This window comes from Convolutriloba macropyga, chromosome 7, assembly GCF_964194025.1.
Source record: "Convolutriloba macropyga chromosome 7, txConMacr16.3, whole genome shotgun sequence".
NCBI lineage: Eukaryota > Metazoa > Xenacoelomorpha > Acoela > Convolutidae > Convolutriloba > Convolutriloba macropyga.
In genome coordinates this window covers 37,033,466-37,058,258 of record NC_134474.1, presented here as the reverse complement: position 1 = coordinate 37,058,258, position 24,793 = coordinate 37,033,466, and the positions used below count along the sequence as shown (strand labels likewise).

The window sequence follows — 24,793 nt, the reverse complement described above, 5'->3', positions numbered from 1 at the left end:
TAAATCTTTTAATGTAATTTAACATATGGCAACATCTTGGCAAGATTAACACGTTTTATCATGTTTCTTATCGGAGCTTCGTTTCACTGGGTGATTTTATTGGGCTGCACAGTTTTAAAATTTATTGATGCCCAATTTCGGCAGAAAAAAGATTAGGGTTGATCAATTGATTTCCAAGTTTTTGGTCGTCATTGTGGTCATGTTGATCGCGCGCGCTTCAGTGCCAAATTGTTGATAATTCATTTAACAATTTGTGCTTCGATAAAAAATACAGCCGGATAAATTTGAAAAGGGCCACCGAAAGGTTTGTCAGCGGTAAAATTATTTTAGTCCCGGAAATTTTTTTCCGCCGTTAAAGGCAGTGGACACCAAATGTATTTGATAACTATCGAGCTTCCGAATCTCTATATTGATCCCACAATTAAAAGTAAGTGAACATTTTCATAATAAATTTCATGAAATCCAGCCCTTTAAGTTTCACCTCGGAAACGTCGTAAAACAAATATGAAACAGTGAGCTGAACACATAGGTAAACTGTACACGAAAACAAACAATTTATTTGTTTTCAGAAAACACAACACAACATCGGAACAGTTATAGCAGAAATGCAGTAATTTTAGTTCTTTCGTTTAAAGGCGAACGCAAAGGAAGCCGAAGTAAAAGTAAGCCGACAGAAAAGCAAGCCGAAAGTTATGTAATAGTTATGTAATCTATCAGAAATAATATATTGGTAGCCGTTACAATCAATACTGCGCCGCGAAGTAGTATAGTGCATAATGTAATCCAATGCTCCAAAGAAACACAAATACGTCAATTTTTAGAAATCTAGTGGGTACGGGTCTCATGTAATCTATCAGAAATAATATATTGGTAGCCGTTACAATCAAAACTGCGCGTAGTATTATAGAGCATAATGTAATCCAATGCTCCAAAGAAACACAAATACGTCAATTTTTAGACATCTAGTGGGTACGGGCCTCAGCAGACCGCTGTCCATGGCCATGCCTCTCATCCGCTGTGGGATGTAATCCGGAAATAGCGGGCCGGTTATCGCGGCGAAGCGCGCCCACCGGCCCGCCAGGGGCAACTTAAAATACGGGTATCCGAAAATTTTTCGGCTTACTTGACCTCATTTTCAAAATTCGGCTTGCTTGCCTATTGGCTTGCTTGACTGCTGTCCATGGCCGCTGTCCATGGCCATGCCTCTCATCCGCTGTGGGATGTAATCCGGAAATAGCGGGCCGGTTATCGCGGCGAAGCGCGCCCACCGGCCCGCCAGGGGCAACTTAAAATACGGGTATCCGAAAATTGTTCGGCTTACTTGACCTCATTTTCAAAATTCGGCTTGCTTGCCTATCGGCTTGCTTGACCGCCACCTCGTTTAAATCCTCAGAAACAGTTACAACGAGAGGATGTATTTGTTATATAAATTTATAAATCAGAAGAAAAACTGTGGCAGTTTAACCAAAACACAGTGAAGTAAAATTAAAAAATAGATTCGTTTACAAGTGAATAAAATTTTTTCAACGAAAAAAGAAACACCCACTTGGAAGGTCATTCAAGTAAACAAAGTTTGTCTGTTGTTCCTCTTCGAGGAATACACTTTCTATGTAATGCCTAAGAATTTTTTATTGTAGGGGGTGCACACGGTTTTATAAGATAATATCTAGCTTGCGTGCTGTTCTATCAAGTATAACCGCATATTGAAAGAATAACCTCTATGATGAAGGTTTTCAATTTATAAACTGAAGCACTGCATCTTTTCGCCGTTCTTTTGATTTTGTAAATACGAAGGTTTCGATCTCTAATGAGAGTGTAAAACTAAGTTGTTTTTGTTTTGCCAGCATTAAATCCTCTGTCGTGTCCAGAATCCGGCCCAAGATTTTCGTCTAAACTTTTTTGTCTAAAGTCATTTCATATTGAGACATCTGTTGTTCAAGTGCCATTGTATCACCACTATTTTTTGTCTAAGTAAGACCCATGAACGATTACGCAGTGGTCTGAATGCATGATCAGCGAAGTAATTTCTATACTTCCAATAACTTTTGGTCTGCTTCTGCATACCTTCAAATAGTTCAGTCCAGCAATGCCTTCTGCATTCACTTCGGAGACTTTTTTTCTGGAAATTTTTTTACAGAGTTGTATCCTCATTTTGTAGTGATCGGGGAGTAAATATCATTTGCGGCATGAGTATTTTCACGCATTCGGCAATTTCTTAAAACGCCAAGCCAGTTTTGCGTTTCTGCAGTTGGAATATGCTAGCTTTTTCTGTACAGAGATGATATTGATTGATTAGTCGCAGTTAATTTTTTAAAATAAGATTGAGTTTATTGCAGTTTTTGAAAGTGCAAAAGCAATTGTCTATTATCTTCTAATAAATTTACGGCCATGAAAAGTATAACTTTTTTTTTCGTATCCAAATTATTACAGCCTATTGGCAGTTATTTTAGCACCCACATGTATTTCGCTGAAACAAATCGAGAACAATTGCTAACCGGTTTAGTGATCATTTACCAACATTAGCTTACAATGCAGAAAACCCGCATTTTAAGCTATAAATTATTAAAAATTGAACGAACTTACAAAAAAGACACAAAATCCGTGAAAAATATCAAATAAAAACTTAAAATGATTCATGGCACAAAAAATTGGAAAGTTTAATATAGATCAGTTCTTCTACCATCACAAAACAAAATTCTTAGTTCCACAAGAGCTCTTTTGTCACGGATTAACTTATTCAGTTTATTTAAATCTGTTTGTGCTCTCTGTTCTTTTAGAATTCCAGGCTGCTCAAATTTGTCCAAATGAACCACTTTCTTTTTTTAGTCGCACCACTTGCAAACAATTGCTCCATTTACTTTTTTCTGTTGCTTGCGGAAAAATACTTTTATTACAAAATCTGCTCGATTTTGAATGTTTTTTGAAGCTGTTTATTTTTATTGAGATTCTCATCATGATCAGTTGTCTGCTGTTTCCAATTGACACTTGTCATTGCATTCGTCAAAAGAAGTACATTCGACGGTATCGTCTTTCTTTCAACCGCATTCTTTTATCCTCCTATATTTTCATCCCGATTGTTCAATCCCTATATTTTTTAACGCCACAAAAATTTGACCCGTACATTTTTTCACACAATTTTGATACTCATAGAGTTGTTGAGAATAATTGAGACTAATTGAAATCTAAATAGTCCCCTTAACAGAGAAAAACATCGGACTGTAATTAGTGAAGTGTGAATAGTTCATTTTCAAATCGGTCATTTCACAATAATTTTAATCTGTAGTTACTTGGTTTATAATTTTCAAGAGAAAAAAAGAGGTTTCTATTACTAAAAAAACAATTTATAACCACTACCAATCTTGTTTTTGACATGGTCACTCTTTGGGCAATAAAAAAGTAATCAAAAAGTGAATAGCATTGAAGTGAATAACATTTTCTTTTTATTGCACCTTGAAAGCATAATGTCTACCATTTTTGAGTTTTGTACTAAGCGAAGGAATAAGTATACGACTGCCAGGAATTGATATAAAAACAAAGCTATAAACACTAATTTTCGGCATTTACACAAAATGGCCCAATTATTCGAGTAAACGGGAAATACGATCACAGTGCTTTTACTGGAAAGCTGACCAATCGAATACAGTTCAAAAAGATTGGTCACATTTTAACGCCTGTGTTAGCTATGACTTCCTGAAGACTACCCGTAACAGAAATTCATTCGACACAATACGCATTACCAATTTAGCTTGATTTAATACAAACATTTCAGCGTTTAAAAAATATACAAATAGTCAAATTCAATACTTGAAACCGCGGACAGACAAATACTCGCTATGTTATAAACGTTTAAGCTGTGTGACAAGACATGAAAGTTTCACATAGACCACTTCCTCTACCATAACAAAAAGAATATTTGGTTGCACAAGAGTTACTTAGTCACGGATAAACTTATTCAACTCATCTAAATCAGTTTTTGCTCTCTGTTTTTATAAAACTCCAGGCTGTTAATAAGTGTCCAGATAAACGTTTTCTATTATTAGACCGTCAGTTTGTATTCAATTGCATCTTCTGCTCCTTAACTGTTAATTGCGTGAAAATACTTTTATTAAAATATTTGTTTGCAATTGAAGTATTTTGGAAACTATTTATTTTTATTGAGATTCACATTATGTTCAGTTCTCTGTCGCTACTAATGGACGTTTGATACTGCCTCCGTCAAAAAAATATACTTGACGGTCTCGTCATTTTCAAACCCTATTCTATTTATCCCCTATTACTTCATCCTAATTTTTCAACACCAAATAATTTAACACCGCAAAAAATTCGTCCCTACATTTTTTTCACTAAGTTTTGAAATTGATAGAAAAGAATTGAGGATAAGTACGACTAATTGAAATCAAATTATTTTAATTATCAGAGAATAAAAGCAGATTGAATTGAGTGAAATGTGAATAAATCATTTTCACACCTCAGTCATTTCACTTTAGCTTTAATCTGTAATTTGTTGGCTGATAATTGAGAAGAGAATAACTACTAGTTTTTCATTTTTAAAATATATTTTTAACCAATACTAAATTAAATATTTCATATGATCAATATTAGCGCAATGAAAATTACATAGAAGTGAACAGAATTCTGAAACATTTTTTTTATTGCTTCTTAAAATCAGCATGATGTCTGACGTTTTTGAGTTAAATATCTCAAAGTTAGAGCCATGAGTTTTGTTCTGAACGAATAGATATGTATACCGCTGCCTTGAAGAATTGAATTAAATATCAAATCTGTAAATACTACTGAGTAGTACTACGGAGTACCAAGAGTTTAAAGAGTTGAGTCAAAATTTAACGACTGTAGCAGCCGTAGCTTTCGCAGCAATACTCTTAACAGGTATTCGTTCGACACAATACGAGTATTGCGTCGAACGAATTTCTGTTAAGGGTAGTGCTGCGAAAGCTACGGCTATAATGTATAATCTTTGTTTATTTGGCGCAATCCGTGCTCCTTCGCGGAGTTACGTCGAAGCGTGAAACTGTGAATTGTTGAAGCATTGTATCTCGGGCGTTAAGAAGGGACCATTTAATGGAAATACAGTTTTGCAATATCTAGATATAAAACTTACACAGCATATTTTCTAGCAAAGATATGTATCTGGTTTCTTCGAGCTTTCTGTAAAATGTACGGTTAATTATTGTTTGGATTCGCCCAATTATGCGTACACTAATTGTAGTTAGATAAATAATTTAGCTTAGATCGCTTGATTTGCGAAGCTCCAGTTTTTCTATCTTCCGGACTATGATAGTTTTTCAACTATTTCGAAATTAGAACAATTTTCGAAGAAAAAATGTCAGAGTTGTCAAATTTATTTTTCAATCAAATTCTTGAACATAAAAAAACCGTCTCATCATTATTCTGCGATTTCAAACAAACGCAAGATGTTTAATGTTGCACTCTTGAAGATAGGTATTTTTGCGGTATTTATGTCAACTGAACTTAAACTTAGCTAATTGTTAATTTGGACGCCCATGTAGGTTAATGATTTCGGTGTTAAACCGATTTCTGTTTGAATAAACTGCGGGGTTAAATGACTGAGGTGCCAATATATACGGTGTTATATCATAAGGGGTTAAATAAATTGAGGCGAAAAGGAGTAGTAGAGTCATATTTGATGCTATTAACGCATCTGTTTGATGAAGTAAAATACCCCATATGTCAAATCCTCCTTCGTAAAGATGCCTCAATGGAAAAAAATTAATTCAATGATGTATACTTGCCAGTCTTTTTAAGAGATTTCCAGAACCCAACAAAATGTGTTATTGCAAAAAATATTGGAGACTTTCTCCTCGAAAATTGACCATACACAAATAAACCAAAAATTAGTTCAGTGATTTATTCAAAAATGATATTTTTCATTATCATCAAACGGATGCTTTCCTATAAGGACAGATTATCCCCGCAAGCAGCGCTTTGTAATTTTTTCTTGTGAAATGATGAGATCAATCACCAGTTTTCTAAGAACAATCTTAACTCACCATCACATGACCTCTCTGGTTACAATGTCATCCACTTTGCCTAGTAGTCGTCCGTGGTAAGGTAACATTTAGTTTACTAATTCTATATTTAACTGTTTATTTGTTTGACTATTTAATTTGTTTACTATGACATATGTAAAAAAATACTTTTCTACTATTTTCTTCATAATTGAAAAATGCTTTCTTTTTAACGTTTTCATCTCAGGTGCGATGTTTAATCCAATCTAAGTCCACAAATTCATCAAGGAAATGGTCAAAGACGTTATGTAGAACATTATCTGAATACAAAACAACATGCACTCGAACCATATTGGAGTCAAAACAGAGAAATCTGTTTTATTAAAAGAAAAATTTCTCTTACAATTTTATATATGACAATAAAGGAGTGGGGCCTGGCCGAATCGTTGACAATTATGTTGGCATTCTAGGGATCAAAATCTTCATGTACACAATAAATAAAGTTAAGGTAATTTTACCTTAAAAAAACATCCTAACTCACCTTAACTGTTAAGGTAGATTTGCCTTTCCTTAACTCACCTTAACTAACCTTAACTTTACCTGAAATTTACCTGAAAAGTTAAGGCCTCACTACCTTAAAAAAACTTCAATTTTACGCTAACTTCCCTTAAAATTACCTTAAAAAATCCCTTAACTTTGCCTTAACTAAGCCTGAAATTTACCTTAACATTTCGGTAAGATAGGGTAAACAATTAAAGTAAGTTAGGGTAAAGTTAGGGTAAATTTACCAACACAGTTAGGGTAATTATTTAAGGTAATTTTAAGGGAAGTTAGGGTAAAATTAAGGTCTTTGTTTGTAATATATTGTGACCTCGTCGTGGGCAACTGCTATTAAATTGACTATTAATTCCAATGACTTCCTGGATCCTCTGCTTCCTCGCAAAACCAAGTAAGGGATGCCAAATTGGGAGGAAACTTTTTAAATGCAACTAAATACTGTAACCTTTTCGGGTTGTCATGTGTAGAACCGTGTAGGTCTTTAACAAACCCAAAACTACTGACGCCTCAGCAAGTTATCTTTGAATCGAAATGTGAAGCAATTGGGCCACATATTGGAACTGGGAAACACCATTACCCGCAAATACATCATTTCGTACCACCCTGCTTCGTTCGCAAATATTGCCTTAAGTGTACCCCCCCCAACCAAGCTCTCCTTTAATTTCTCAAAGGTTCTCCCGTTGCTGCCCATTCTAACAAACTTGGGAATTGTAACTTGGGTGGAACTCATCAAAAGTCCTGCTTCTACAGCCACACTCTAGTATCACTAATCTAATATCATATAGGGAAGAATTTATAGTGTACATTTACCCTGTGAACTACTATAATGTTTCAACAATCTCTCTGGCTTATAATATTACAAGGTTTGAAAAATACTATAACCTGCCTCTTTTAGGGGCATTTTGCCCTCTGTAATGCAGTATGGCAACCCATTACTGAACCTGCATGTCCAGTATGAGATACTTGACCCTAAACAGGTAGGGCCTAAAACAGGTACGGACTTAGCTGGCGGACAAGGGCCCCGAGGTTATAGTCTCCACGGGGTCACTATCATAAATGTTTCCTGGAAACTATACGTAAGACATGTATGATTGTATATGGCTTCTTTGATACCATACGTAAGGCCACGCACAAATTTAAGGGTGATCTCAAATGACGTCTCTTGGATCACATAGTACAACGAATATATCGTAGTTGCCATGGATCGACAAGGTTTCGGTTGCGCCTTTAATTCCGTCTCACCCATACATGACTTTAGATCTGTTCTGTATGATATATGCGACCCAAGTCCGTCTAGTCCATACATGATTTGGGTCGAGGACCTTATCCTGGGTGACATAATATTTCTACAGTATCTTCTATGGATTTTCAATGTGACATTTTGTACCTGTTTAATAACATTAAGCAGGACAAAGATTTATTATTTCTAAGTAGCTGATTTATCACCTATTTAAATTTACTTAAATCTCTGTTCAGCACCAGTATCAACATATGAAGTTTATTGTGAAGTTAAAACAACTACTGTAATGCACGAACACTTCATTAGTAAAACCGAACTGAAATTCAAATCATAGAAATGTCAACTTTAGCGGGTGATTACAGCTCCACTATTTCGAAACTGGTCAATTTGGATACCCTTTTTGCTATCAAACTAACCGATGCTAAGTTTTTAGTACCCATCTCTTTTGGTGCAGCGACAATAGCGACTATTTTGTGGTTCAAAACGTTCTATAATGTCGACAGAACATTTCCAGAACTTCCAAACAAACATTGGCTTACAGGACATATGGGCTTCTTCAACAACTCAAATGGAACCGGAAAAATGATAATATATTGTGACCTCGTCGTGGGCAACTGCTATTAAATTGACTATTAATTCCAATGACTTTCTGGATCCTCTGCTTCCTCGCAAAACCAAGTAAGGGATGCCAAATTGGGAGGAAACTTTTTAAATGCAACTAAATACTGTAACCTTTTCGGGTTGTCATGTGTAGAACCGTGTAGGTCTTTAACAAACCCAAAACTACTGACGCCTCAGCAAGTTATCTTTGAATCGAAATGTGAAGCAATTGGGCCAGATATTGGAACTGGGAAACACCATTACCCGCAAATACATCATTTCGTACCACCCTGCTTCATTCGCAAATATTGCCTTAAGTGTACCCCCCCCCCCACCCAAGCTCTCCTTTAATTTCTCAAATGTTCTCCCGTTGCTGCCCATTCTAACAATTTTGGGAATTGTAACTTGGGTGGAATTCATCAAAAGTCCTGCTTCTACAGCCACACTCTAGTATCACTAATCTAATATCATATAGGGAAGAATTTATAGTGTACATTTATCCTGTGAGCTACTATAATGTTTCGACAATCTCTCTGGCTTATAATATTACAAGGTTTGAAAAATACTAATACCTGCCTCTTTTAGGGGCATTTTGCCCTCTGTAATGCAGTATGGCAACCCATTATCGAAACTGCATGTCCAGTATGAGATACTTGACCCTAATCAGGTTGGGCCCAAAACAGGCACGGACTTAGCTCGCGGACAAGGGCCCCGAGGTTATAGTCTCCTCGAGTTGACTATCATAAATGTTTCCTGGAAACCATACGTAAGACATGTATGGTTGTATATGGCTTCTTTGATACCATACATAAGGCCACGCACAAATTTAAGGGTGATCTCAAATGACGTCTGTTAGAATTTCGATCAAACTATAGTCTTAAACTTAGTGAGACTTAGAAAGAAAGTTTGACTTACCAGATTAGAAAGACAAGCAATTTGATTTTGATCAAAGAAATTATATAAATGAATCGTCAAGAAATGGTGCTGAGAATCAATATTCGGTTCAAATTGGTGAATCTAGATAACTATTATTAGAGTTAGATTAAGTGATGTAAAATCTTCCCAGCATGTATTAAATGATGATGATATCTCCGGAAGTGTGAATGAATTCTTAGAAAAGTGCAAATGCATTCCATTTATGGTTCCCTTTGCGACTGATTTGCAGAAGCAAACCATATTGGGTAACCTTTGCGACCCCCACTATAAATCACGGTGCTAAGATTAGTTTTGTATCTTGACTTTTTCACACTGATAATGGGTATATATACAGCTGATTTTTGAGTCCTTTTTCATCCCCAAATTCAAATCACCATCTTGATCTAATAATCAGATCTCTCCTGTAAATCTCTAAATTCTACTGTAAAATATCATTTTGTTATTCTCTCATTTTTGAGAAATTAATTCTTTTACTTAGTTAAAAACGCTTTTTATTCCGCTTGCGAAAGTCCATAACCCAACAGGTTATGGGCCCAGCAATTTTTTAAGTCATACAATTAATTTCCAAAACAAAACTAATTTGTTGTTGACAGTCATAATCCTTTTCTGCTTAGTACCTTTTCTTTTCACAACTGTTTTGCCTGCTCAAACTTCAATGGATCAACAGACAGTGAAGCTGCTGACCTACACAGGAAAGGCACAGGACTTTCCAATCTGGAGCACAAGATTTGTGGCGATGATGCAGACGAAGGGACTCTACAAATCACTACTGGGGACAGAGGAGCAACCCAATGAGCCTGCGCCACTGGCCAATGGGGCAACCAATGATGAAAAGAAGAACCACAAGGTGCTGAAGGATGCATATGAGAAGGAAGTTGCAGACATCAAGGAGAAACGGAACAATGTGTGGTGCCATCTGGCACTGACTCTAGATGCAACAACCCTCATGCTGATGAGACATGACTGTGTGGGAGATGACGGCATTGGAGATGGAGCAAAGGCTTGGAAGCTTTTGCAAGAGAGATTTCAGAGTGTGGAGACGCCGACAGTGGTGACTTTAGTGGCACAGCTTGCTCGACTGCAGCTCGAGGATTCTGAGGATTTGGACAGCTTCTTCATCAGAGGACAGGAGTTGCTCACAAGGCTACAAGAAGCAGGGGAAGCAGTCTCAGAGACCCTCTTCAACGCCTTGGTCCTCAATGGTCTGCCAATGAGGTATGAAAATTTTGTAATACAGGAAAGCCTCAACCCGGCAACGAACTTCACAGAGTTGAGAAAAAGGCTGCAGAACTTTCATGAGAGCACGGTGCAGAGACACAAGGGACAAAGTGGTTCAGTGGCACTGGCAGTGAAGCGTGACTTCAAGAAGGGACCCAAGAAAGGAAACTGCTTTGTGTGTGGGATCCCTGGACACTTTGCCAAGGACTGCAGGAAGAAGGAGACAGCACAATGCAGCAAGTGTGGTGAGAAGGGTCACCTAGACAGGGCATGCAAGAGACAAAGAGATGGAGGCAAACATGAGTCAGTGGCAATGGGTCCAACATTGGCTACACCAGACGAGGAATGCTGGGCAGCTCTTACCCAGTGGAAGGCAGCAGGCATGCTAGTGGACAGTGGTTGTACAGATCACATAGTGACGAACATCGATGCGTTTCTGGACTTTGTGCCGATTCAATCAGTGGTCAGAAATCCCAACGGAGAGGCTTCCAGAGTGGTGGGCAGAGGCTGTGTGAGGATCAGCATACCCTCAAACAAAGGGGAATTCCAATGCGAACTCAAAAATGTTCTGTGTGTGCCGGACTATTCTTCAAACCTCCTATCAGTCTCAAGATGCACGGAGTGGGGACATAGCTTCACTTTCGAGAGAGGAAACAGCTGCATGAAACTCCAGAAGGGAACTCGGGTAAAACTAACACAAGAAAATAATTTGTTTTACTTACCCTGCAGCGTTCTAGAATTCAAGATGAGTTCCAACAGCGTGAAACTTGACAATGCAAGGAAGTGGCACAGACGATTGGGTCATTTGGATCAAGCGGATGTGGTCAGGGATGCACCAGAGAAAGTGGGGGAACTCGATGATGTACGCAATGTGTGTGCATTGGCCAAGATCACAAAGACTCCAGTACCAAGAGTGGCAGAGACCCAAGCAGAAGGGAAGCTGGAGAGGGTGTTCACAGACGTGATGGGACCTTTCAGAGTAGAGTCACTGTCAGGGTTCCGGTTCTGCATAGTGTTTGCAGACCAATACACGAAGTTTGTGTTTGTGGACTTGCTTAAGGCAAAAAGTGAAGCACTGGCCAGCCTGAAGAAATTTGTTCTCAGTGTGGGGACGCCCAAGAAGCTGAGGCAAGACAATGCGAAGGAGTTTCTCTCAGAGCAGTTTGAGACGTACTGCTTAGATGCAGGCATTCTACAGGAAAAGACCATACCAGAAACGCCACAACAGAATGGGTTAGCTGAGAGGTGCAACAGGACACTGCTGGAGATGGCAAGATGTTTGCTCATTGACTCAGGACTTCCCAAGATGATGTGGGAAGCAGCAATTCTTCACGCAGCAAGGATCAGAAACTTGGTTGTGAGACGAGGAGAAGAAAAATGCCCAGCAGAGCTGATGAGAGGTATAAAACCTCAGCTTTCAATTAGTAAATTATCTATTTTTGGTTGCACAGTCTTCATGAAGAAGAGGGACAGAGAAGTCAGCAAACTTGAACCCAAGGCACTGGAAGGAAAGTTTGTGGGTTACACTGAAGGAGAAAACGGATACCTGGTGTACATACCCAACACACGCAAGGTGATGGCAGTTCGAGATGTGATCATCAAGGAGTCTGAAGTAGGCTCAATCCCTGACAACACAGAGACGCCCGACCTACTAGATGAGGGGTCACAGCAACTGGGGATCTCGCACCCAGATGATGGTCATCAAGACGATGGCAACAAAGAGGAGCAGGGACTCACAGAGACTCAGATTCACTGGAAGACAGTGACACAGAAGACTTCTCACAGTTAGAGACAGTTGGCTTCAATGAAGATGCACTGGAACACGCGGACAGAGCGGAGCCCAGACGATGGACACGAGCAAGGAATGTTCCGCAATTTTTTGGAGAAGTCAGGACCCATCTTGCTGTGACTGAGGGCGACTATGTGGAACCCAAAACAGTCTACGAAGCCAAGCAAGGTGACGATTGGGACCAGTGGCACGGGGCAATGAAGGACGAGGTCAAGGCACTCCAAGAAAACGAGACTTGGAACCCACAGACAGGGACGTCATACCGGGCAAATGGGTTTACAAAGTGAAATTGGGACCCAGTGGTCAAGTGGACAAATACAAAGCGCGCTATGTGGCGAAAGGCTTCAAGCAAGTGGAAGGACTGGACTACTTTGAGACTTTTGCGCCTACCTGTAAGCCAGAGACATTCAGGATTCTACTTCAACTATCAGCGAAGCAGGGCCATGTGATGCACCAATTTGATGTCAAGACTGCTTTCCTGCACTCACCAATCGAGGAAGAAGTGTATCTGGAACAGCCACAGGAGTTTGTAAAACGCGGATCAGATGGGGAGAAGTTAGTATGTCGACTAAATAAATCAATTTATGGTTTGAAACAGGCTGCTAACAACTGGTACAAAGAGCTGGCAAACTTCCTACTGAGACAGGGGTTCACCAGAAGCAGGAACGATCACTGCTTGTTCGCAAGATCAGAAGCAGAGGATCACACCTTCATCTTGGTCTGGGTTGACGACATCATAGTAGCATCAAGAAGTATGACAGTGGTCTCTGATGTCAAGAAGGCACTAGAAGCAACCTTTCACATGGAAGACAGAGGGAGACTACACTGGTTTCTGGGTCTAAGAATCAGACGAGAAGAGGGCAAAGTCACAGTCGACCAAGAACGCTACATAGAAACAATGCTTGAGCGGTTTCAAATGGATCAATGCAAACCCTCAAGAACTCCAGCTGATTTGAATTTGAAACTTCAGACAGCACAGAACGGAGACGAAGAAGTGGACCAGAGGATCTACAGAAGCTTGGTTGGATCACTTCTGTATCTGGCCAAACAGACGAGGCCAGACATCATGTTCACAGTCAACATTCTGTCCAGACACATGAATGCACCTACCATTCAACACTGGATGTGCGGAAAACGACTTCTGCGATATCTTCAAGGTTCAAAAGGTTTAAAACTTACTTACACAAAAGAGGCTAGTTATGATTTAGTGGGGGAAAGTGATGCAGACTGGTCTGGAGACGTGAACGACAGAAAATCAACAACGGGCTATTACTTCAAGCTCAACGGACGTGGCGCAGCACTCAGCTGGGGTGTCAAGAAGCAGGCCACAGTTGCTCTTTCTTCATCAGAAGCAGAATATCAGGGCATGACAGCAGCAGTTCAGGAAGCACTTTACCTGAAACAACTTCTAGAGGATTTTGGCATCCAACAGGAACGTCCAATAGCAATTGGAGAAGACAACCAAAGTTGTATCAGACTCTGCCAAAACCCAGTCATGCACAAAAGGAGCAAGCACATCGAAACAAAGTTTCACTTCATCCGGGACAAAACGGAGGATGGGACTATTTCAATTCATTACGTTCCTACAGACAAAATGGCAGCGGACATTTTCACAAAGTCCTTACCCGTTTCGAAAGTGGAAACATTCAGAGCAGTTTTGATGGGAACAAACTCTACGCAATCAGCTCAAGTCTGAGTGGGGGTGTTAGAATTTCGATCAAACTATAGTCTTAAACTTAGTGAGAATTAGAAAGAAAGTTTGACTTACCAGATTAGAAAGACAAGCAATTTGATTTTGATCAAAGAAATTATATAAATGAATCGTCAAGAAATGGTGCTGAGAATCAATATTCGGTTCAAATTGGTGAATCTAGATAACTATTATTAGAGTTAGATTAAGTGATGTAAAATCTTCCCAGCATGTATTAAATGATGATGATATCTCCGGAAGTGTGAATGAATTCTTAGAAAAGTGCAAATGCATTCCATTTATGGTTCCCTTTGCGACTGATTTGCAGAAGCAAACCATATTGGATAACCTTTGCGACCCCCACTATAAATCACGGTGCTAGGATTAGTTTTGTATCTTGACTTTTTCACACTGATAATGGGTATATATACAGCTGATTTTTGAGTCCTTTTTCATCCCCAAATTCAAATCACCATCTTGATCTAATATTCAGATCTCTCCTGTAAATCTCTAAATTCTACTGTAAAATATCATTTTGTTATTCTCTCATTTTTGAGAAATTAATTCTTTTACTTAGTTAAAAACGCTTTTTATTCCGCTTGCGAAAGTCCATAACCCAACAACGTCTTTTGGATCACGTAGTACAACGAATATATCGTAGTTGCCATGGATCGACAAGGTTTCGGTTGCTCCTTTCCGTCTCATCCATACATGACTTTAGGTCTGTTCTGCATGATATATGCGACCCAAGTCCGTCTAGTCCATACATGATTTGGGTCGAGGACCTTATCCTGGGTGACATAATATTTCTACAGTATCTTCTATGGATTTTCAATGTGACATTTTGTACCTGTTTAATAACATTAAGCAGGACAAAGATTTATTATTTCTAAGTAGCTGATTTATCACCTATTTAAATTTACTTAAATCTCTGTTCAGCACCAGTATCAACATATGAAGTTTATTGTGAAGTTAAAACAACTACTGTAATGCACGAACACTTCATTAGTAAAACCGAACTGAAATTCAAATCATAGAAATGTCAACTTTAGCGGGTGATTACAGCTCCACTATTTCGAAACTGGTCAATTTGGATACCCTTTTTGCTATCAAACTAACCGATGCTAAATTTTTAGTACCCATCTCTTTTGGTGCAGCGACAATAGCGACTATTTTGTGGTTCAAAACGTTCTATAATGTCGACAGAACATTTCCAGAACTTCCAAACAAACATTGGCTTACAGGACATATGGGCTTCTTCAACAACTCAAATGGAACCGGAAAAATGATAATATATTGTGACCTCGTCGTGGGCAACTGCTATTAAATTGACTATTAATTCCAATGACTTCCTGGATCCTCTGCTTCCTCGCAAAACCAAGTAAGGGATGCCAAATTGGGAGGAAACTTTTTAAATGCAACTAAATACTGTAACCTTTTCGGGTTGTCATGTGTAGAACCGTGTAGGTCTTTAACAAACCCAAAACTACTGACGCCTCAGCAAGTTATCTTTGAATCGAAATGTGAAGCAATTGGGCCACATATTGGAACTGGGAAACACCATTACCCGCAAATACATCATTTCGTACCACCCTGCTTCGTTCGCAAATATTGCCTTAAGTGTACCCCCCCCCCACCCAAGCTCTCCTTTAATTTCTCAAAGGTTCTCCCGTTGCTGCCCATTCTAACAAATTTGGGAATTGTAACTTGGGTGGAATTCATCAAAAGTCCTGCTTCTACAGCCACACTCTAGTATCACTAATCTAATATCATATAGGGAAGAATTTATAGTGTACATTTATCCTGTGAGCTACTATAATGTTTCGACAATCTCTCTGGCTTATAATATTACAAGGTTTGAAAAATACTAATACCTGCCTCTTTTAGGGGCATTTTGCCCTCTGTAATGCAGTATGGCAACCCATTATCGAAACTGCATGTCCAGTATGAGATACTTGACCCTAATCAGGTTGGGCCCAAAACAGGCACGGACTTAGCTCGCGGACAAGGGCCCCGAGGTTATAGTCTCCTCGAGTTGACTATCATAAATGTTTCCTGGAAACCATACGTAAGACATGTATGGTTGTATATGGCTTCTTTGATACCATACATAAGGCCACGCACAAATTTAAGGGTGATCTCAAATGACGTCTTTTGGATCACGTAGTACAACGAATATATCGTAGTTGCCATGGATCGACAAGGTTTCGGTTGCTCCTTTCCGTCTCATCCATACATGACTTTAGGTCTGTTCTGCATGATATATGCGACACAAGTCCGTCTAGTCCATACATGATTTGGGTCGAGGACCTTATCCTGGGTGACATAATATTTCTACAGTATCTTCTATGGATTTTCAATGTGACATTTTGTACCTGTTTAATAACATTAAGCAGGACAAAGATTTATTATTTCTAAGTAGCTGATTTATCACCTATTTAAATTTACTTAAATCTCTGTTCAGCACCAGTATCAACATATGAAGTTTATTGTGAAGGTAAAACAACTACTGTAATGCACGAACACTTCATTAGTAAAACCGAACTGAAATTCAAATCATAGAAATGTCAACTTTAGCGGGTGATTACAGCTCCACTATTTCGAAACTGGTCAATTTGGATACCCTTTTTGCTATCAAACTAACCGATGCTAAATTTTTAGTACCCATCTCTTTTGGTGCAGCGACAATAGCGACTATTTTGTGGTTCAAACCGTTCTATAATGTCGACAGAACATTTCCAGAACTTCCAAACAAACATTGGCTTACAGGACATATGGGCTTCTTCAACAACTCAAATGGAACCGGAAAAATGATGCAGAATTTGAACAAACCAACCTACCATAATATGGCCTACTTCAGAGGTCATCTTTTTGGTGGAACAGACTGGCTAATATTGTTCACATATCGAGACATGAAGGAATTGTTTTCCTCTCACGGGCAAGAATCGGTTGGTCGAAGCTTAGGAGCACAAATCCACTCTGGCTCTGACTTGAACGATGCAATTATTGACACCTGGGGGCCAGTATGGAAAAATAACAGAAAAAATTTCCATAATCATTTACGAAGTTTTGGACGAGAAAAACAAATTCAGTTGGTTTTGGATGAGGTCAAGCAATTAACCGATACGCTGGAAACGATGCCAGAATATTTTGAGCCGACGTCCTTATTGCAATCAGCAGTTTGTAATATTACATCATCATTAATTTTTGGATTTCGGTTCGAATATTTTGACCCCGAAGCCCAAAAAATATTTCGGGCAATTTTAACGGGAACTGTTGAATTGATTCTTCTTCCGAGAATCATGGTCAAAATTTTGAGGCTATTTTTGCCAAAGCAAAGTGTTGATATTTTTGAAGCGGTTGAAACAATGAAAAGTTTCATTAATGAACAAATTAATGAAAGGCTGCAAACTGGCGAACGTGGGTCAGTTGAAACCTTGATTGACGCCTACACTTATGAGTCTACAAAAGACGGGCAACAATTTGACGTCAAAAACCTTGCCGCAGTTATCTTCGAGTTGTTTTTTGCTGGCACGAGAGCACCTCCACAACTTTTTGCTGGGTTTTAGCTTGCCTGGCTGGTCATCCTGAATTCCAAGAGAAAATAGCCGATGAAATTGAAGATAAAATAGGAGATTCACTGATAAGCTCTGATAAATTGAGGAACTTGACTTACCTTACAGCATTTCAATATGAAGTGCAGAGATTTGCGTGTGTTGCACAGACAACTTTGCCTCATAAAGTACTGCAAGATATTCGACTGGAATCGGGTCAAGTAATAAAGAACGGTGTGGTTATGATGGCGAACCTTTACCAGATCATGCGAGACCCTCAATATTTTAAGTACCCAGAGGAGTTTAACCCTTGTAACTTCCTGGACGAGACTGGCACCCAGTTGAAAACAGTAGAAGCATTTGTTCCCTACGGGGTGGGACCCAGAATCTGTCTAGGCCAGATACTCGCGGACTTAGAGGTCAAAGTGTTCATAATCGAGATAGTGCGCAAGTTCAAGGTCACATCGCCAGACGACATTGACTTGAGCGATAGTGTACAAAACTTCACTTGTGCACCACAAAAATATCGTTACAGTTTTGAACCTAGAAGTAATGATTAAAGGCTGCTGAACTACACGAAACAAAAAGCCATTACATGTTCATTGTCGGATTTCTTGAGTAAATTTACTTCAGCACTATGCGTGTACTGCACACTAGATAGCGCAAATTTAGTTCAAGTTTGGATATACACGAAACTAGACGGCACGATAAGTGTCTTTGTGGCTAGCGTGAAAAATAAAGACAATACTTTGTGACTAGTGTCCACGACAAAATCCTAGGTCACTAGATCCCATCTGTCACTTTTTCCAACGATTGAAATAACTAACAACTATGATATTGTCAATTAGAACGAAACGAAAGAAAGTAGAATTGGTGGTTAACTTCAGAAATGTCCATCTCTATACTAATTAAGGAAAAAGAAGACAATCTGCAGTTTTGCGAATGCCCATAGCACTGTTCACAAAATAAATGGAGTCTTTCAGTTTTGTCTCAATTAAAAACTAAAAACATTCTGGCAATTAAATTTTAGGCTAATTACATGCCCAAAATAATCGTGGAATTAGGCTTAGTTTATCCCCATCTTGATATATTAAGGGCCAATTGATTTTCACTTCAAAGTATTTTTTTCTTCTTTGATTTTTCATCATGTTTCTTTGATAATTTTCTTGCAAATTAAAAGTCCGATTTTGATACTCCACAATTCATTGTTTTATTTTTGATAATCAATAATCTGTTGATTTCAATCTCTACTTTGTGAGTTTTCCAATGATTTTTTAGATGTTTCTTTTACCGCTACGGAAATAAATGATATGTGAAGGGTTTTTGTCAATTAAATCATTAATCATAGGAAAAGCTGTCTTAGCACAGTTGAGTTTTACGTAATCAGGTATAAGTAAAAAAACAAGTGTCAACGGACCGTTTCCTGGAGAACTGTTTCTTTAGAGGATAACCAGTCAGGTCCAACGTTGTTCACTCTTTTTTATTGCAATCCCTAATCAATTTTTTTAATACGTTGAGAACTGATTCATCAAAAACCTTAGACTGGCAATTTGATTCTTATGCTTGACTTTTTAATGACTCAAAGCGTTTTCAAATATGCAATAGTGCTGCAAATAAAATTTAACAAATATATACTTGTTGCGTAGTCCAACACAACGCATCAACTGTACGCCATGCATTATGCCAATCAATTTTGACTTTGCTCATAAAAAAATATTATTCAGAAATTTATCGATAAACATCTGTTCAGACTAAAACAATTGATTTGATTCTTAACCAAAGTTCAATAATTTTTGGTATTATACTTTTAGGTGTTATGGGATGACAACTTTCAAAGATTTAACAAACATCGTTTTTAGACTGCACAAACCATAGTCTCTGTTTCCTTCTATAATTGATTTTTTGTTGGAACAAATTCGTTGCTAGCGAATTGGTAGGTGTTTTCAAAAAAGGATCACCGTTTTTTTGCAAACTATTCAGAAAAACAGTTGTTTCTCATATTTCTCTTCGTGCTGACTTTCTTTGCTTGAAGCACTTGATGGGACTCTGTGTAACGAAAATTCAAACTTGCGGATCTAATTGGTTTGTTGAAGTGATCATAAAATCTTGTTTTGCCAAGATGGTTGAATAATTGATAAATTTACTAAAACAGAAAATTTTCATTTTTTTGGCATGTGTTTCGCTGAAAGTGCTAATTAAACATTGTATCTAGTTTCTGGATTCTGACAAATTTCTGGCGTTGTTAAACATTTTCAATTTCTCTTTTTTAAAAAAATTTTTACAGCTGAATAGAATCCTTTTGTAACAAAAGTACTTTAGTTTCTCTTATAACGCATATTATTTCGCGCGAATTTCAATTATTGTTGGATTAATCTATTTTATTTATTGTTAGATTAATCGGATTGATGCTAGGACAGCTTTTGATTTTCTATTTAAAACACTGGAAGGCATTGTTTTGCATAATGTGAATTTCTTTACGACCAATTTTGCATTGTCACTCTCAGATCCGCTGCTTTATAGGTCGAGGTTTCTTTTTGATAAACTATTATAAGAAATAAGGACGAAAAGACAATATACTGGTTTTGTCTTAACGCGTTGTTTTTGCTCACTGTACACAATAATCCATTTATTAACTTGAAGTTAGTTTCGATGCCATATTGGGTTCATTTGTGATTCAAAACACTAAGAGTTCAATGTTTATGCACAACAACAGGGCCAGCGAAAGTCTCATGCTATTTAATTGGAAACATTTTTTACATACCTAACATACTTAAAGATTCATTTTTTCAGTTTCTTTGTTTAGAGTAACTTTGTTTATTTCGTAATTATTGCAACAGGTGGTTAAGTGATAAATTACTTGGTGAGGTAATTATACTCCTTAATAAGACGACAAAATTCATTTGTATGTGAACTCAATCAAAAACAACGATGCATGAAAACCGGAGATCGTTCCACCAACGAGATGGGAGAATAATTAACAAGGACTAATAGGAAACGATTGACAGACTTAGACTTTAACAACCAGTCACCACAACAAAAACAGAACAGCTCAAATTTCAACTGGCTAGAGACTTTTCCATGAAACATTCCATATCAAAAAATCTTCTTTTTTGTGAGCAAAGCAACATCTTTGCCAATTATTTACAATTTTTTTTTAGAAAACCATCATTTTCTTGGTTACACTAGAATTGATTTCAATTAAGATAGCTGCCTTAAATTTAAACATTATCTACAGAAATTAAAATTGACAACAGAAACCAGAATTTGCCAAAGGTAAGGATCATTTTCAAACGTTTCTATAAATCGCACTGTGAAATTATCGACGCAGATACCAAAATAAACTTCTTATTATTGTTTTAATAAATAACACCTGCAAATCATAGTTTTAACCAGTGCATTAAAAATGCTCCTTTCGGTCTGAATGTCGATCAGTTAATTTTGTCAAAAGATTGAAATTAAAGTCATGAAGTTTCTCGAATGCTTTTACATATCGATTATAATAAAACAATTGCATAAATTTTCTTTTTTCACATTTTTTAAGATAATGACGATCTAATTTGGTAGCATTTGAAAAACAGCGGTCGGTGATAAATAATGAGTTCCCAAAATCGATCTTGCTTAATAAACCGTATTAGGACTTTATTTCTCCTTTAGAGCATCCTCCATAATATTGGCCTATTCCTTCCAGGAACCGTAATCTACAGTTTAGATGGAAAATGCGGTTATTGACGGGTTTTTTTCTTAATGGCGTTCCAAAAGAAGCGTTCAACGTTTTTTTCTACCAGTAGTCATTACTTGCTGTAATTTTTACCTTCATATAGTCTTTTTTGGGTGGGAATTGAATTTTACTCCGAGGTATTTTTCGCCTTCTGATTTTTTATCATCGTTTCTGTGATAATATTCTTTTAATTTAAACTTTTGTATTTGATGCTCTACAAAAAACAATTCACTTAAATTTGTTTTCATTAACCACTAATCTGTTGGTTTCAATCCCTACAGCTTTTTCAAGGATTTTTTTCTTTTACCGCTATGAAAATAAGTGACCTATAAAGTAATTGTGTCATATGAATTATAAGTGTTAGGTTATCAGGCATATGTTAAGAAACAAAAGTCATAAGAGCGTTTCCTGAGGATCTCTTTCGTTCTAGGATATCCAGTCAATTCAACGTTGTTCACTCTTGTTTTTTTTGCATTCTGTATTACGATTTCTATAAATACATTGAGAGCTGATTCTTCAAAACAATAGAATGTCATTTTTGATTCTAATGTATGAAGTTTTTCTCAAACCATTTTAAAATATGCAAAAATTTTTCTGCAAATAATTTTTAGCAACTTTGAATTTCTCGTGTATTGCAACACAACGCATCAATTAAAAACATTCGACTGTGCAATTCAATTTCGAATGCGCTCATTTGACAAAAATATATTCAGAAGATTTGTGATAAGAATCTTTTCAGATTTTTTGTTCATGGATTTGATTCTAAACCAGTTCTTCAATTACTTTTGTAATTGTCATTGTAGGTGTTATTGGCTACTCTTTTCAAAGATTTCACAGACATCTTTTTCTGATAGTACAAACCATAGTCTCTTTTTCTTTCAAAACCCATCATTGAAGTTAATTTAACGTCCTATTTTTCTTATTAATTTTCTGCGCTTGAAGCACTTCATAAAATGCTAAGTATCCAAGTTTTCAAAAATGCGGTTCTAAGTGTTTTGTTGTAGTCATCATCAAGCCTGGTTTTACCAAGATAATTACCTAATTGAGAAATTTACTCAAAGAGAAAACTTTACATTGCTTTCCCTTGTTACAGATCGGTCGTGCCGAAAGAGCTAAATTAATAAATTAGGCAATATGTCGGGAAACAATTTTCTGGATTTTGACAGATTTTTGATTCGGTTAATTCTTCTCAATTTCTTCTTTACTAATATTTAACTGCTGAATAGTATCCTCATTTTATGAGAACTAGTTTTCTTATTACGGATATTTTTTCTCATGCATTTTAATTTCTGTTTGATTGTCCTAAGTGATGATAGGACAACATATTCGATTTTCTAATAAACAGGGGAAAACATAGCTTTGCATATTGTGAGATTTTCCGCGATTGGTTTTGCATAGTCACTCTTAGAATTTCTAAGTTAGCGTTTCACTGATTTTTAGATTCTATGGTAATTTGTTTTGATGAAAATTAAACTATTTTTGGCTTTAATTGCTAAAAAAAAAAGTTGCTTTCATTTTTAGCTTAATCAACTGAAAGCCGAAATTAATTGAAAATGACTTATTCGGGTTGCATTGTTTTTATTTGGATTCAAAGACTTTAATGTGTTCTTTATCAGTTAACGGATTTCTTCCCATTCTTAAGAGTTTAATTTCTTTTTGATATCACAAGTAATCAAGTGCAAACAGTTGAGCAGTGCAACCTGAAAATAGCCAAATGCTCACTGACTCAAAACAATGATCAAAACAATATGGTGAAATTATTTTCAACAATCATTTAAATTTGTCATATTTATATAGACGGATTTTTAATATTAGAGGTGAAAACGGTAATGTGAAAATACAGGTAACTCAGCCTGACGAAAAAAAAAATCAAATGAAAGATGCCAAGAGCTCTGGCAGGATCAAAACTAACAAAGCTCTTGAAAACCGAAACAGTAAAAATAAACTGAAAGAGTAAACAGTAAAAACTCAAAACTGAAATAGAAAAAAAACACGCGGAGAAAAGATTTTTCAAGTGAGTAATTTTCAAATTTTCCCTTTGGCTGAGCTCGTAAACGAAGTACACAATTGGAAGTTTTACGAAAGAGCTTTTGCTGAGGGATGTAGAGCCGCAATTTTCAACCTATTTTATCGAGAAAACTGACCTCGATAAATTAGATTGAGAGGTCCACAATTTTTAAGCAGCAACAGCATTAAAAAATCAACTTTTACCAGATGAGAAAATGCTGTTTGCTGTACAGCGTCTGATGGGTAATTGGTGCTGTACTTGTTCTCTTTGTCGTTCTCGACTGATCGATTAGTCTATATATTTTTAAAATAAATTGAATTAATTGTATTATTAGGGCTTCGGCTCTCCAATTAAGAGACTGCGTTGCAAAAAATTTCTGCATCAACGCCTTGGCTGACAACATGTGGTCATTTGTTTAAGACTACCAGTAGTGGCATCTTTAAACTCGCAGCACGTTGCAAAAAACTACATTTGCAAATTTGTGGTTGTTTCAGCTTTTCGTGAAAAAGAATGTAATGACTTCGTTAGATTTACTTAGCACCCAGATAAGGCTCGGAGATGCTAGCATTGGGGAGTGGGGTTGTCGTATACGAAACCACCACTCCCCAATGCTAGCATCTCCGAGTCTCAGCTGGGTGATAAGTAAATCTATCGTAGTCATGACACTCTTTTTCACGAAAAGCTGAAACAACCACAAATTTGCAAATGTAGTTTTTTGCAAAGTGCTGCGAGTTTAGAGATGCCACTACTGGTAGTTGTAAACAAGTGACCACATGTTGTCAGCCAAGGCGTTGATGCAGAAAATTTTTGCAACGCAGTCTCTTAATTGGAGAGGCAAAGCCCTAATAATATAATTAATTCAATTAATTTTAAAAATGTATAGTCTAATCGATCAGTCGAGAACGACAGAGAGAAAAAACACAGCACCAATTACCCATCAGACGCAGTACAGGAAACAGCATTTTCTCATCTGGTAAAAGTAGAATTTTTTTAATGATGTTGCCGCTTAAAAATTGTGGACCTTTCAATCTGTTTTATTGAGGTCAGTTTTCTCGATAAAATAGATTGAAAGCTTCGGCTCTACATCCCTCAGCAGAAGCTGGTTCGTAGAACTTTCAATTGTGTACTTCGTTTACGAACTCAGCCAAAGGGAAATTTCGAAAATTAATCAGCGGAAAAGTCTTTTCTCCGCGTGTTTTTTTTTCTATTTCGGTTTTCGAGTTTTTACTGTTTACTCTTTCAGTTTATTTTTACTGTTTCAGTTTTCAAGAGCTTTGTTAGTTTTGATATTGCCAGCGCTCTTGGCATCTTTCATTAGATTTTTTTTTCATTGGGCTGAGTTACCTATATTTTTACACTGCCGTGCTCACCTCTAATATTAAAAATCCGTCTATATAAATATGACAAATTTAAATGATTGTTGAAAATAATTTCACCATATTGTTTTGATCATTGTTTCGAGTCAGCGAGCATTTGGCTAATTTTTAAAGTTTAC

General features: G+C 37.2%; 3 protein-coding genes across 3 annotated transcripts in view; 1 reads left to right on the top strand and 2 right to left on the bottom strand.

The window, feature by feature from the left end:
- The window catches only part of LOC142342839 (small nuclear ribonucleoprotein F-like), a 537,554-nt gene that overhangs the window by 473,825 nt on the left and 38,936 nt on the right, over positions 1–24,793 (bottom strand). The gene's annotated exons all lie outside the window — the stretch shown is intronic.
- LOC142342838 (vesicle transport protein GOT1B-like) overlaps positions 1–24,793 on the bottom strand; it is a 456,129-nt gene that overhangs the window by 392,400 nt on the left and 38,936 nt on the right. The gene's annotated exons all lie outside the window — the stretch shown is intronic.
- Positions 16,583–18,784, top strand: LOC142343024 (cytochrome P450 2C42-like). The gene is made up of 2 exons (XM_075394709.1): positions 16,583–17,041; positions 17,512–18,784. The coding sequence occupies exons 1-2, from the start codon at positions 16,583–16,585 to the stop codon at positions 18,130–18,132; spliced, it is 1,080 nt and encodes a 359-aa protein (XP_075250824.1). The 3' UTR covers positions 18,133–18,784.